The sequence below is a fragment of the Camelina sativa genome, chromosome 20 (genome assembly GCF_030686135.1).
Source record: "Camelina sativa cultivar CO46 ecotype springtype chromosome 20, ASM3068613v1".
Lineage (NCBI taxonomy): Eukaryota > Viridiplantae > Streptophyta > Magnoliopsida > Brassicales > Brassicaceae > Camelina > Camelina sativa.
Window position 1 is genome coordinate 35,163,352 of NC_141899.1, and position 16,147 is coordinate 35,179,498.

At 34.3% G+C, this 16,147-nt stretch overlaps 1 protein-coding gene across 1 annotated transcript; it reads left to right on the forward strand.

The window, feature by feature from the left end:
* Positions 1-7,971: 7,971 nt before the first annotated feature.
* LOC104771972 (regulator of nonsense transcripts 1 homolog) lies at positions 7,972-16,137 on the forward strand. Its single transcript, XM_087505276.1, has 29 exons — positions 7,972-8,728; positions 8,921-9,172; positions 9,251-9,421; positions 9,887-9,937; positions 10,034-10,126; positions 10,196-10,291; positions 10,435-10,485; positions 10,569-10,687; positions 10,789-10,897; positions 11,061-11,183; positions 11,256-11,327; positions 11,484-11,555; positions 11,652-11,718; positions 11,884-12,026; positions 12,098-12,169; positions 12,242-12,370; positions 12,602-12,757; positions 12,888-13,001; positions 13,089-13,187; positions 13,261-13,338; positions 13,476-13,610; positions 13,788-13,862; positions 13,945-14,053; positions 14,140-14,483; positions 14,598-14,645; positions 14,740-14,811; positions 14,967-15,098; positions 15,183-15,299; positions 15,466-16,137. The coding sequence occupies exons 1-29, from the start codon at positions 8,210-8,212 to the stop codon at positions 15,592-15,594; spliced, it is 3,747 nt and encodes a 1,248-aa protein (XP_087361402.1). The 5' UTR covers positions 7,972-8,209; the 3' UTR covers positions 15,595-16,137.
* The last annotated feature ends 10 nt before the right edge of the window (positions 16,138-16,147 follow it).

Sequence of the window (16,147 nt, forward strand, 5' to 3'; positions counted from 1 at the left end):
AGACCAAAATGATTCCGAATACAAATGAGTATAAAGCTTGATTTATCAGGTATTCAAACTTTAAAAACTTTTATTTGGTTTATTCCGGTTCTTTATTTTAAATATTTTTAAAAGGTTAAATAAGATAAATATTTAAAACTTTTAAAAAGATAAATATGATAAATATTTAAAACTTTTAAAAAGTTAAATATGATAAATATTATACCGTAGATACACAATAAATATTAAAAAATAAGATTATATAGTGTGAGTTAAAATATATCGGGACAGGTTTATATAGCAGGACAAGTTTTATCGATATTTATATAAATTAAAAAAATATCATTAATTCGGTGTTACACGGATAAAACATCATTTCATTATTTTGTTAACACTGTCGGTATCAGATAATAGACATATCTAATTAAATTGATTAAATAAATATTATGTAAAAAATTAACTATATTGCGGTATTATATGGTTTAAACCATAAAACTAACAATTATTATATAATTATAACATATTTAACCAACAAATACAACTTATAATTTAAATATTTTAGTTATAAATAATTTTGCTTTACATTTAATGCATTGACTTTAATATTAGTTACCAAAACTTCAAATTTAATTATAGGTAAGATTTAAAAAAATAAGGAAATCTTTCTACCTCATTCAAACATAAATATATGATTCTCTTTCATTTTTATTTGAATTTATATTTAAATTGTCTTGAATTATTCTATAATACATTTAGTTAATAAAAATTGTGATTTTTTCCTGCAAATGATCTAATACAAAATTTTAAAAACGAACATATATTACTTAATAGATGAATAAAAAATACGGGTACAAAATCCCACATCCTATAAAAAAATTGGACAATGTTTTAGAGTTATACTATAAAAGAGACCAAAATAATTCTGAATACAAATGAGTATAAACCTTGATTTATCAGGCATTTAAACTTTAAAAACTTTTATTTGGCTTATTCCGGTTCTTTATTTTAAAGATTTTTAAAAGGTTATATGAAAAATATTTAAAACTTTTAAAAAGTTAAATATAATAAATATTATACCGTATATATACAATATATATAAAAAATTAAGATGATATAGTGTGAGTTAAAATATCTCGAGACGAGGTTATATAGTGGGACGGGTTTTATCGATATTTATATAAATTAAAAAATATCACTTAATTCGGTGTTATACGGGTAAACATCATTTCATTATTTTGTTAACATTGTCAGTATCAGAGAATATACATATCTAATTAAATTGATTAAATAAATATTATCTAAAAATAAATTATGTTGCGGTATTATATTGTTTATTTAACAATTATTATATAATTATAATATATTTAACCAATAAATACAACTTATAATTTAAATATTTTAGTTATAGATAATTTTGCCCCGCGGTGTACTGCATGTTCTAATCTAGTTTTAATTAGAAAATAAAGAAATAGACAGTACAAGACTACAAGGCTATGGTAATGAATTAGACTTATGTGCGGCCACTTTTGTACAGTCATTGAAGAGCACAAATAGTCACATAAAAATGTTATTACTATTTTCCAAGAAACAAAAAAACCCTAAAATGTTAATTGAGTACATATTTTTTTCTTTTCTATTTCACACTTTTCCCCTTATTGTATCTTTTTTTCTTCTTCTTGTCAACCTTTGCATTGAGTTGAGAAAAACAGCATTACATTTAGATCGTATTATTTGATGATCATTATCTTTTTAGATTAGATCTTCTCCTTAACCAAAAAAAATTATCTTTAGATTAGATCTTGGCCAATAAATAAGCTATGGGCTAACGTTTCTGTTAGGCTTAATTTCATTAAGGCTTATGGTTCTTTCCTTACCTTACACATTCTTTTTTGTCTTTTTCTGTTCAGCAGTTTTCGTCTCTTTCTCCAAGTGGGTAAGTGTTTTTTTTTGCTTAAATTAGAAGAAAAAAAATCTGATGTGGCAAGTTTTTATTGGACAGGTGATTTGTGATTTATAAAATAAAGGATACTATATTTGTGTACACATTGATATATGAACATATAAATAAATATATATATATATATACACATATATCATATATGATGTAAGTGTTAAATATCTAAGAAAATTGCATAAAAAATGCTTAACATATGCTTAAAAACATACTTAAAATATGCAAAAAAAACTCTCTCCCTAACAAAAATATAAACCCAAATATAATATGATTAGACACCAGATCTAAATATGGTTAGAGTGAAAGCCTAACCTATAGATGCCAAGATCAATGAGTATGAGGGTCTTGTTTACACTTGAGGCCAATGCTTGCATCAATGGCATCTTGGATCTTTGTGAACCTTCTACAACCTTGAAGAGATACCTTGAACACCATAGTGTATCCTTTGGTGGGAAACTTTGAGAACTTGTCTCATTTAGGTGAATCCAATTTTGAATTGGAGAGATGATGGATAGAAAGAAAATGAGGAAAAGCATGCTAGACATAGTATATCAAGAAGATGAAATGTAGGAAATTTTTTGAAGAGTTCATAAGCTTTTATTAACTTGGGGAAGATGAAATGAGGAGAAAATTGTTAAGAGGACAAAGCATTTTCATTCTTTTTAAAAAACTTGGGGAAGATGTTGTTGATGATGATGTTGATCAATTAGTATCCCAATTTTCATTTGATATATCTTACTGTCATCACAACTAAAGATTCCCTAAATTTTTCTGATTTGTTTTATTTTAAAAATTTTACCTCTTCAACTTCGTATGCAAGTTTAAAAAGATATAATTTTCAACTTCGCATGCAAGTTTAAAAAGATACATTTTCCATCACATCTATATAATGTAATCATGATTTGGACTTTTACATCGAGGGAAACTGTCAATGATCGTCCCTTAGCCAAAGAAAATATTCCCTGATTTTTGTTTTTCTTTAACCTCTTATGAATATTGCCATTTTGGTTTAGTATAACAAATTATTAAATGGTTTTGTAGTTTGTGCAATTAAGAATTCTTACATGTCTATGAGGGTTGTTATCTCTTTGTACTGAACTCGTGATGCTTTTACACTCCTCTTATGTTTTTATTTATTTACTAAGGACAATACCCCGCTCCGCGCAGGTTTGTTTCACGTTTATTTGCATCAAAACTATAGAGTTGGAATGTAGTTTTGCTTTTATTTGTTGTTGATTGTTTTACATCTGAAGATTTGTTTTCATACATATTGGGGTTGTTTACATGTAATTGGTTTTTTTTTATTGTGAGCTTGGCCTGTGTGTTTTTTGCATACTTATACTTGCTTCATTACATTTTTTTGTTGTTGTTTTTTATTATTATTTTGTGGTAGTTAGTGCATTGTGTATATATGTATATATAATTTTTTAGATTTGTTTAAAATTTATGTAATGTGTTTGATTACATTTTGTTGTAAATCTTGTGAGGCATGGTTTTTTGGTTTTGTATTTTTTTTTGATAAATTTTTTTAATATATTTTAGTTTGTTAATATCTGTTTTATTTTTCCATTCTTTGGATTATTGTAATTAAAGGTGTTTGGTTTTGGAAGGTGTAATAGTTGTATGAGTGAATGCACCCATGTTATTATTTTTTAGCTACTTAAAGGTCACATAGTTTTGTCTTCTCTTTCGAGATAATGATGATGACTGTGAAACTCGGAGCTACACTAGGAAAGACATTTGACAATTGAGTTACTTTATATATTTATGAAATCTAAACTGATTTTTTTTTAATGTAAAAATTATGTTATTTTGTATCTGACACTATAACTACGCATGTATGGTATTATTGGAGGTTAAGAAAACGATTATAAACTTAATATAAAGTAATATTTAATATTTGAATTTGGTATATCTTTGGAACTGAGTTATTGTTGATGGTCAATCGACTATTATCTAAGTTGTCGATGTATGTAATCACTAAACATCAAAACACACGAAATATAAAGAGGAACTCTCATGACACAATTGACTGAGATATGTTCGCATGGAGGTAAGGTAAGGCTACAGCACAATCTGGTAAACAATTTGAGCATTCTTGTTTTTTTCTTGAGTGGTGGCATGTGTGATTATATCTAAATATAAGAATCATTTAGAGTTGTGTTAATTCTCTAAGTGTGTTGAATTGTTGATGTTCCCACTTTTAAGCCTTTATTTCTTTCTCAGAGGTTTTTTTTCTTCTATTTCTCTCTTTGTTACACTCTGTTTTAGTTTCTTTATTGTAGAGAGAAAGAAAATGTTGTACTCATACAAACTACACAAGCCACACTCTAGACCTTACTTCTAGATCTTAGGCTCTTCGCCTCTTACACAAGCCACACTACTCATGCTTAGACTACACCACATCAAAAACTACACTTAGATTTTAGACATTAACTTAAGTCTCAACAATTTCACTTGTCTTCTTGGTTACCCTTGTTTTTTCTTGTCGTTGACTCCTCTCTGCGTCTTCTTCCTCTTTTGTGATGTCTTCTTCTTCTCATTTTTTTTTGCCTCATAGTGATTGTTATTATTCTTTGCAGGATTAATCGTAGACTCAATATTCCACATGAACATGTCCATCTTTTTTCTTTGAAAGATTTAGAAAGAAATGAAAGCACCAATCCACAAGTTATATGAAACGCAATTTCAATATTTGGATTAACTATACATATAACTCAACCACATATTATTTTTTATTGGTATCCAGACTTTGAAGTCCAGAAAAAAAAAGTGAACAGCAATGCATCTTTTCTTTATTTAGATATTTCGTAAACAAAGATATTAGCAGGTCTAACCACTTTCAAAACAGAACAACCGCAGTAAATTGTATATATCGTTTAAGAATTTACTTCTAAATAATTCAATTTACTAAACTGAATGTTTGAATCAGTGTTGTGTTTAGGACCTTATCAATACATAACCTCAAACTCTAAAAAGTATATAAAAAGCCTAATATTTAAACAAATGACTATTAACCTATTAATGTAGATGAAGAAGCATAATGATGTTTGTGGACAATTGCAGACTTTGTTTTACCATGATTTTTGGTGGATCCTTTTCTAGGGTTTCCATCGCCATCTCTCTGGTACAATGAATGACCATAGGGGCTGTCGTTGCATTTCGTTCTCTCAAATCACTTATCGTCTATGCTCGTCAAATTACGTACCATTGATTTGGTTTGCTGTATCCAATAGGTGAGGCTCTTCAGTCTTGTAATCCGAAAATGTTATAATCTATACTAAGAGGGAGAAAGAACACAAAGAAGATGAAACGAAATCATAACGCCTGAGGTTGGAATCGTTTATTTAATGTGTGAATAAAGGGCAAGATGAAGAATCTAAAGTAAGAAACTCTTCAACTGTAAATGTTTAAAGTCATCCTCATGTTCATATCAAAAATGTCCATGAAGCTTTAAGTGGACCTAGAAGCCTAGAAAGACTCTTCGAAAGTGAGTATTTTTTTTTTCTTGGTTTGTTTTTTTATTTTACTTTTTTCTTGGTTTTTCTCTAATATTTGCTGATGCGTGGCCTGCTCTAAGATGACTTTGAACTTTGCTGACGTAGACACTCTTAAAAGGTTCAACTTGTCCCTTTTATTAGTAGTAATAGTGGCAAGAAATAAATATGTGTATGCATAACCAATACCAATTCTAGCATCAAAAGAAAAAGAACTCAATTCCTCATATATATCAACACCTTATAAAAACAAGTGATGAGATCGAAAAGTATGGAGTAAATAGCTCAATTTATCTAAACATCTTCACTCAAAACCACAAGTGATGAGATCTAAAAGTCTGGTTTTCCACCTAGCAACGGAGGTGAACGAGTTTGTCCAACGTGACCACACGGAAGGACCATAAGGTATGAAGAACACTCGAAACAAATCCAAAAAACAAGGAAAATCACGAGCATAGGACAGCTAAATGCAATAGATTCCCATTGCAAAATTGGAATAAGAAACTACAGCCGAAATAAACTATTTACACTCCAAAGAGCAGAGTTTGTGACATGGATCATTAGAAATGTACATTTACGAGGAACACAAATCTTATTCCACTTAGGTGTTGATTCGTTCTCCCGCAAACGCATCCATTTTAAAACACTAAACCAGTCATTCAAAACGCTTAATATATATATATATATTTTTGGAGACATTTAACAAATAAATCTTGAAGTTGAAACTTATTTACAATCATGCAATTAGCATCAAATATTTTTCAATTTATAATTTACTATTTATTAAATTATGATAAAGTTTCAGATTTTTGTAAACAATTATTCCTCCATAATCGCAACTTTCCAAAAAAATCGGAACCACTACTATTTACATTAAATACTATTTATAACAAGATTATATTATATTATAACAAAAACGTAAAGTAAGACTCTATGTAAAGTAATGTACACCAACGTAAACATATAACTAGATGGTTCATTTGTTTTACCAGATCCTATAGTGTATAATTTCATGTTTTAAATGCATTTATTAAACTAAATTGTTTATCATGCAAAAAACAGTCTTACTTTCTCAAATTTAGACTTAGTTAAAGTATTTAAGCAAACAGTCATTATTACTAACTAACCATTCTAACCATAGCTTGCTGAGGATGATTGGGCTGCCTCTACTTAGTTTGTTGTTAAGGGTCACCTACACAACGACAACATTTTATTAACATAGTTACTAGCCATGTCTCCTTAGCTTGGAAATAGGTGGTGCGCCTTATTTTGTTGTGATTTAATGGTCACCTACGAATAAAAATCATTTTATTTACATAGATATGAGTCATTATCATGTTTATTTTATTGACAGATCAGCTCCAATTTTAAAAATGTGTGTTTTTTTTTAAATGCAATCTTTGTTGCCAAAACTCTTCTATTACAGAGTATATGAGACAAACAAAAAATTTGTAATACGACGATACTCATATTTTTGGCAACAAAGATGTCGGAAAAAGGGTTGCTTAGAGTAGAAATCGAGGCTCGCTGGGGTTTCGATGGAGCTTTGTCGGATTCACTGGATTCTCTTTGTTGAGGTCTCGACGTTTTTTACTTTACCAAAACTAACAACTCTTTGTCTAATATTTTTTTTTACTGACATAACATAATTGTCATCGTATTTACTTAAACTAATCAGAAATATGACTTCTTCATTACAATAATGCTCATTTTGCTAATTAAAACTTATTCTGACGTTTAAATCATTTTCAAAATATTAAAATTTCAAAATAATAGGTTACTAATTACTTATATATCAATTTATGGATTAAATCTTTAAAAATACTATAAATTAAATTATTTAACTTTAAAAATAAATCAGGTATTCGTAAAAATGTAACATGTAAAAGTAAAAATTATATGGTGAGTTACTAAAGTAATTTAAGTAAATACTAAATTAAATACTTTTGCCAAAAAAATTGTTTTAGATAAATTTTAGTTTTAAATATCACCTGACGGGTTAATAGCAGGATGGATTTGGGTTGATATAAATATAAATTAAAATATTATTAATTCGGTGTTCATCATGTTATAATATTATTAACACCATCAATATTAGAATATTAAAACTTTTAATTAAATTATGATTATGTACAAAACAAATATCATGCAATATACCACGAATTAACCCTAAAATTAACAATATAAATACAATTATACGATCTCAAATACTAAACAAAATCAACAAACAATTATAACTTTAAATTTAAAAGTTTTAGTTTAAGAAAAAATTACCCTGCAATATACCACAGGTGAAAATCTAGTAACACTTGAAACCGCAACTGTCCGTTTCTGCGGTCTCCCGTAACCGCAACCCTAAAAACCAGTCTGGCCTTTTTTAATTTGGAAGAATGTTTTACTCAAACCACTTTTTATTTGTCTAAATTCTACCACTTTTACTTTTAGCTCGGCCACCGTGTCGACTAAAAGTTAATTGTTAACCTCACGGGAAAGGGCCCAAAACGTAAAGCCCATAACACATAGACCACGGCGCGTGTAAACAACGCACACCCTATTATGTTCTTTTTTCCTTCTTTCCCACGCGCCCCTCTTTCTTCTTCTCTCTAACCTTTTTTTTTCTTTTTGTAAGGGTCCGTTTTCACTTGTGCATAACCCTAGCCCTAACTCTCTCGTTCGTACTTCGTACTGGAGAAAGAAGAAAAGCAATTGAAGAAGAGACGAGTCAAAGAGCGACACGATCGTAACCAGGGAGCTTGATTTCTCCCCAGATTCTTTTCTAATGGATTCTCAACAGAGCGATCTCTTTGACACCGTATCGCAGCCTGACACGGTGGCCGACGCGTACAACTTTTTGGAATTCGATACTCAAGGTGATTCGGAGTTTGATTACCCGGAGTTTGGATCACCGACGGCATGGCCTACCCCGTCTGATTCTATTTCCATCGCTGACGCTTCCGATCGTGGTGGAGGAGGAGCTGCCGCGGATCATCATTCCGAGGCTTCGTCTCCTTCTTCCCTCTCTGCCGGTGCCGGGAATGGTGCAAAAGCGGGACGTGGTGGTGTTAGTAGTAGTAGTCAGGTTGATGCATTGGCCGCTGGTATCGGAAATTTGAACTTGGAGGAGACTGGAGATGATGATGGTTTCGATTATGGTCAGAATGATTTCACGGAGCACGCTTGTAAGTATTGTGGTATCTCGAACCCTGCTTGTGTGGTTAGGTGTAATGTCGCTTCCTGTAGAAAGTGGTTCTGCAATTCAAGGGGGAACACCTCGGGCTCGCATATTGTGAATCATCTGGTTAGTAATCTGTTTTTTTTCTTTCTCGTCCTTCCTTTGTGGAATTCATTTTTATGGACGTTTTGTGGTTAAGGCTGATGATGGTATTATGTATCTAGTTTGGTTTGTTTACTGCACCATTGTTATGAGATATTCTGTAATCGATGAATTTACCCTTCTAAACAATATTTCCTTCTGTTGGTTATTTTTAAGGTTCGAGCTAAACACAAGGAAGTTTGTCTCCATAGAGACAGTCCACTAGGGGAAACAATTCTTGAATGCTACAACTGTGGGTGTCGAAATGTCTTTCTCCTCGGTTTCATCTCAGCAAAGACAGACAGTGTCGTCGTCCTTCTCTGTAGAGATCCTTGTTTAAATGTTAATGCCCTCAAGGATATGAACTGGGACCTAAGTCAGTGGTGTCCCTTGATTGACGATAGGTGTTTCCTCCCCTGGCTTGTTAAGGTTAGTTTCTGTCCTTGCATTTTTCTTCTTTTCAAGACATGCTCATGTGAGAGCTACTATTAACTCTTGTTTTTACAGGTCCCATCAGAGCAGGAACAGCTGCGGGCACGCCAAATTAGCGCACAGCAAATAAACAAGATAGAGGAATTATGGAAGACAAATCCGGATGCTACTCTTGAAGACCTTGAAAAACCTGGTGTAGACGATGAACCTCAGCCTGTTCAACCTAAGTATGAAGATGCATATCAGGTATAGATTTTCTCAGCCTTATATGGAAAAAAAAAAGTAACTCTTTGTTAGAGAAACCGCAAATTCATCATATGCCAAATTACTGTATGTGGTCAGTCTTAGTATTATTCTTTACACTAAGACTGCTTCTAGCACAAACAAGCGCCCACCTGAATATATCTGACTGGAGTCTGGATTCACACTTCGTGATGTCATGAATGCATGCAAGCAAAATCCCTTGGCTACACTAGAAGAAAAACTTCGTGTGGTAGTTGGACCAACTTTAAGGAAATCTAGCCTGTGTTTGAATTGCCAAGGTTACTGATTGGTTCATTGGTTTGTGCAAATATTATACAGACTGCTTTCACTTGTTTCTTTTTGAAAGTTGGTCTTTGTTAGAGAAATCGCAAGTTCATCATGCCAAATTACTGGATGTAGAAAGTCTTAGTATTATTCTTTACACTTATCCTTTCTGGTGGTTTGCAGTATCAAAATGTGTTTGCACCTCTAATCAAGCTTGAAGCAGACTATGACAAGGTGTGTATTTAGTAATTCGTAGGTTTTTTGGGGATTATTTTTCATGTCCCATTTATACTTGTTATGTTGGGGCTTATCATCTTGATTCTGCTGTAGATGATGAAAGAGTCTCAAAGCAAGGAAAACCTCACAGTTCGGTGGGATATTGGTCTTAACAAGAAGCGTGTTGCATACTTCGTCTTCCCGAAGGTGGTTAAAATCTAGTGGTCGCTATTATGATTTGATTAGAACATTTCCCGATTTGAACTTTTGATGCAGGAGGAAAATGAATTACGGTTGGTGCCGGGTGATGAACTACGTCTGCGCTACTCAGGAGATGCTGCTCATCCAGCCTGGCAATCAGTTGGACATGTGGTATACCTCTTTGTCGGTTTTGTTAGGTTTACATAATATTTTGTCGGTTTTGTTAGGTTTACATAATATTTGTTCTGTTAGTAGGGTGGATCCTGTAATTGATATAGTGTTTAGGTCCTTAACGATTTTAAAAAATCCTCCAGATCAAGCTAACGGCACAAGAGGAGGTTGCTCTTGAACTCCGAGCTAATCAGGTTAGTTTAATTCCATTGTTAGTTAGCTTTGCTCTTGACATCAACATGTAGAGATATGTTCAACCTTACTTACTCGTCTGCAGGGAGTTCCGATTGACGTGAACCATGGATTCAGTGTTGATTTTGTTTGGAAAAGTACAAGCTTTGATCGAATGCAGGGAGCAATGAAGAACTTTGCGGTAGATGAAACAAGTGTGAGTGGGTAAGTTAGTCAACGGAAAGCCTATCTCCTTCTTGGTGCATGTCCCTTTGTCACTTTATGCTAATTTAACCACTAAATTACTCTGTTTATATTCTTTGAAGTTATATTTACCATCAGTTGCTCGGACATGAAGTTGAGGCGCAGATGGTTCGTAACACACTACCTAGACGTTTTGGGGTACCTGGTCTTCCAGAACTGAATGCATCTCAGGTAATCAATTGCTTTCAAGTTCACTAAGAATGTTTCTCGTAACTTTCTTCTTGGAACTTTCAGAATCGTTTTGGATCCCATTTGCTTTGGTAACAAAATGAGTAATTAATATCTGTTATCTATAAAACGGATTTATAACAGGTTTTATCGTATCCTTGAGCAGGTTAATGCGGCAAAAAGTGTCCTTCAGAAGCCCATCAGCTTGATCCAAGGTCCACCTGGCACGGGTAAAACTGTGACTTCTGCAGCAATTGTGTATCACATGGCAAAACAGGGCCAGGGACAGGTAAAGCTGATTATTATCGACAGATGCTTTTTGTAAGTTGACTACCAGATATTTATTATTACTGCGTGACAGGTTCTCGTTTGTGCCCCAAGTAATGTTGCTGTAGACCAACTAGCTGGAAAAATTAGTGCTACTGGTTTAAAGGTAAACTCTTGAACCTCCGCGGTCCAGTTTTTCTATAAAAGGTTCTTGGAAGACGCTTGATACTCCTATTTATTTATTCTTTTGAATGTTCCCGCCATCAAATTTTATTTAAGAGTATACTGCTTCTTTTGAATCTTTCTACTACTCCGATGTCAGGTTGTTCGCCTTTGTGCAAAATCAAGGGAAGCTGTAAGTTCTCCTGTAGAGCATTTAACCCTTCACTACCAGGTTAGTAAACGTGGGGACACGCTGTAACTCTCTGATTCATTCTGTCCCCTTTATCGTCTTTCTTTGAAGATAATTAATATAAGTGGTTGCTTTCAGGTACGACATTTGGACACATCTGAGAAGAGCGAGCTGCATAAGCTACAGCAGTTGAAAGATGAACAAGGTCCCGCATTTTCAACTTGTTGACGTCTTCGAATTTTCATATACATTTATATTGCCAGTTTCTTGTAATTGATCTGATGAACTTTCCTGTTGTGCTTGCACCCTGTGACAATTGAAGTGATCATAGCTTTTAAACTATTTGTTTTTTGTATTTTATTATCACTAGGTGAGCTGTCGAGCAGTGATGAAAAGAAATACAAAAACTTGAAAAGAGCAACAGAACGTGAGATAACCCAGAGTGCTGATGTCATATGCTGCACGTGTGTTGGTGCTGCTGATCTTCGGTTGTCAAACTTTAGATTTAAACAGGTTAGCAATATTTACTTAATATTGAGCATCTTTAATTGTATGGAAACTGATATGCCGTTTCTCTTTGATAGGTACTTATTGATGAGTCTACTCAAGCAACAGAACCTGAGTGCCTTATTCCTTTGGTCCTTGGAGTAAAACAGGTATTGGGGTTCCAGTGAACTGACTTGTTATCATTATGTGCTATTGATTGCTAACAGAAGTTTCTGCTCTAGGTTGTTCTTGTTGGTGATCATTGTCAGCTTGGCCCCGTCATTATGTGCAAGAAAGCAGCTCGTGCTGGCTTGGCACAGTCTCTCTTTGAACGACTTGTGCTTCTTGGTATCAAACCTATCAGATTGCAGGTACTATATCAATAACTCTGCTCTAACGTAGCAAATTTCACCACTTAAAATGGAATTTTATATGATAATGTTCTCATTTTAGTTAAAAAAAACTATGTACAATTTTCTGATTATTATTTTCTCGTTCTTGTGATGCTTTACATGGAATAAGGAAGATACTATCTTATGTTTCCCTTTCACTGTGTGTACGACTCCTCACTTAATGTTTTCATATCATATTCTTCATTTCAGGTTCAATATCGTATGCATCCAGCTTTGTCCGAGTTCCCATCTAACAGCTTCTATGAAGGAACTCTACAGAATGGAGTCACAATTATTGAGAGGCAAACAACAGGGATTGATTTCCCATGGCCTATGCCTAACCGGCCCATGTTTTTCTATGTTCAGGTATCAAATCACAGTGGAGTAGTTTAGAACGTTTTATGCTAAATAAGATCCATTGGCCTGGCACCCAACTTCAGGAACTCATTTTAAACAAGCCCATATTAGTCTTCACTTCTCGTCTTTTAATTTGTAGCTGGGACAAGAGGAGATCAGTGCTAGTGGTACATCGTATCTTAATAGAACTGAGGCTGCTAATGTGGAGAAACTTGTGACTGCTTTCTTAAAGAGTGGAGTTGTCCCCAGTCAGGTGAGTGTAATGAGATCCTTAACTAATATCTAGTATAAATTCTTTCGGTATCTGTTGACGTTATCAAATTATGCTCATGTTTATCAGATTGGTGTGATAACTCCATATGAGGGACAAAGGGCATACATTGTTAATTACATGGCAAGAAATGGTTCTCTCCGACAGCAACTTTACAAGGAAATTGAGGTAGTATTATTAAGGTCTGTTAAAAAGGTTTATTTGATCCTATCATTTATTTAACCGGCTCTCGAATCTACAGGTTGCCAGTGTTGATTCTTTTCAAGGAAGGGAAAAAGATTACATCATATTGTCCTGTGTGAGAAGTAACGAGCATCAGGTGTGTATTGTACAATTTCCTTCTATTATACTATACAGTTCGTACTTTGTTTAATGATTTTCCTTTTCCATGTGGTACATTACTTCCAAAAAACATTGTTGGAAATGACATGTAACTACTGGTTATTTGGTTTTCAGGGCAATGGATTCCTTAATGATCCACGGAGGCTCAACGTTGCACTTACGCGTGCTCGTTATGGAATAGTTATTCTTGGAAACCCGAAGGTTCTTAGTAAACAGCCTCTGTGGAATGGATTGTTGACACATTACAAGGTATATAGGGGGAATGAGTTATTTTACTGGATGGTTGTCTTCACCATTTGTTGCCACTCAGCTGTTACAATCTGTTCTTGTGAACTTTTGGGATGTTTCCTTTTGAGTCCAGAATTGATTAGAGAAATATGACTGTATGATACTATATTGAGTACTTTGTTTTCCTTTAATTGGCAGGAACATGAGTGTTTGGTCGAAGGACCTCTTAATAATTTAAAGCAGAGCATGGTACAGTTTCAGAAACCAAGAAAGGTACCAATTGAACCTCTATGTCGGTCAATCTAGATTACAGTGACATGCAATATGAACTTTAATCCTCTTTCGTACTTGTTAGATTTACAATGATCGGAGGCTATTTTATGGTGGTGGCGCTAGCATGATGGGAAATGATAATTTTGGTTCGGGTAATCCTAATGCTGACAGAAGAGGCAGTCGAGGAAGGGGTAAATGTCCAGTATTCCTTTTTGTGTCTCGTGTAGTTTAAATGTGCTTTAGGCATTCATATTGAAATCTTCTTCTATTTATTCAGCTGGTGGTTCCTATCTTCCTTCTGGCCCACCTAATGGTGCTAGACCTGGACTACACCCAGCTGGCTACCCGATGCCTAGGGTTCCACTTTCACCCTTTCCCGGTGGTCCTCCTTCTCAGCCATACGCTATTCCAACTCGTGGACCTGTGGGTGTTGTTCCTCATGCTCCTCAACCTGGAAATCATGGTTTTGGAGCTGGTCGTGGGACTTCAGTTGGAGGCCATCTTCCGCACCAACAAGCTACCCAACATAATGTTGGAACTATTGGCCCTAATCTAAACTTCCCGCTTGATAGTCCAAATAGCCAGCCTTCACCTGTTGGTCCGCTATCCCAACCTGGATATGTAAACACTGCCTGGATCTCTTTCAAAGTTTATTACTTTCATCTAATTTTTGAAGCATTAGACCTCAGTTATTTTGTTTTATTCTGGATCATGACGTGCTAGTTACCTCTCCAGGGTAACCAAGCATTCAGGGATGGATTTTCTATGGGTGGCATATCACAGGTTGTCTTCTTATATAATGTTATTTTGTGATTCAGTCGCAGTGTATTATACCTATTTTTCTGTAATCTAATCTCCTTATTACCAATACCATCAGGATTTCTTGAGTGATGATGTTAAGAGCCAGGGATCTCATGGTCCTTACGACATGGCTGACTTTTCTACACAGGTGCAGTGTCTCTTCGTAGCCATTTGAAATTTCATACTTTGGATATGATAATGGGATAAGCATATGTTCTCTTTTTTAGTGTCGTTCCTAGGATCACTACCTTTTTTGGCGATGGCTGTATTTCTAAATTTCTGGACCATAATTGTTGTTGGTAGGCCTCACAAGGTGGATATCCTGTTGATTACGCCACACAAGGAGCACATGGTGCGTTTCCTGGAAACTTCATGAACCAGAATTCTCAAGGTGGCTATTCTCGTTTCAGCGGAAATAATGATTTCATGTCTCAGGTTTGTTCACGTTACCTTTCCTTCTAAGACAGTTTTTTTTTTATGCTTACACCCTTATCTGAGCCGTATTTTTTGCATATGCAGGAGTACATGGCACATGGAGGTCAAGGTCTTTTCACCCAAGCTGGCTTTATCGACACATCCCAGGATGATGGACAACAGAATCCTTTTGGTGTGAACAATCCTAATCTCCAGTCTCAGGTTTGTCCTTATGATGTGAACAATCCTAATTCTCGATTCTTTGTTCGCGTCTACGTATACAATTAGCAAACAACTGAGGATTTACTTGTCTTCGCTTTCTTTATTTATATTTACACATATTTCTGGTTAAAAGATGCTAACACTCTTGTCTAAAACTCCTGCTCAGGGTCTCCCAAATTCGCTTTACTCGCAGCCTTTCTCACACTACAACACACAGCCACTAAACCTTTCAGGCCCACAGCAATCTCAACCTAACCAGACGTCACAAAACCCAAAACATCCTTACAATGGCTGAGGGTGAGAAAGACAAAACTTGGATGCAACGGGTTTATAAACTCTTTTGCAAATACACCGGCTTGGTTCGATGCTGTCACAGGTCCAAAACAAACATCTGGTGACTTCCGGTTGCTTGCAAGGTATTATGTGCCTTTTTGGCTCGCCTAAACACAGCAACAGGTAAAATGGTTATGCAGAGAAACAGGTACCTAAGTAGTAAGCCTGGGGGAAAAAGTATTTGGTCCGTAAATCCTTTGGGCTTATATGTTTTTGGTTTTTGTTTTTACCGTGTATTATTAAAATACGCTCAGATGCTCTATTATTGTAGTCAGATATCTGAAGCCTACCCATAGTTAAAACTGGTGGTGGTGTTTGGTGATATTGATATGATTACAAGCTTTTTGCTTTATATATGGTTTTTGAATATTTTGATCGTCAAAAAAAATATGGTTTTTGAATATTTTATTGTCGGTTTGTCTGAAATTATTGATTCGGTATATGTGCAAGTTTTGGTTCGGGATCCGTCCATGGCTTTATGAAGTTGTCCATTTTGGATTTCAAAGTTTCTCGTT

What these genes read in the sequence shown, in the direction of transcription:
- LOC104771972 (XM_087505276.1), top strand. Translation starts at nt 8,210, where the DNA reads ATGGATTCTCAACAGAGCGATCTCTTTGACACCGTATCGCAGCCTGAC. An exon ending in TTGAACTCCGAGCTAATCAG is followed by an intron (nt 10,486 to 10,568) that starts GTTAGTTTAATT and finishes ACTCGTCTGCAG; the next exon opens with GGAGTTCCGATTGACGTGAA. An exon ending in TCAAACCTATCAGATTGCAG is followed by an intron (nt 12,371 to 12,601) that starts GTACTATATCAA and finishes TCTTCATTTCAG; the next exon opens with GTTCAATATCGTATGCATCC.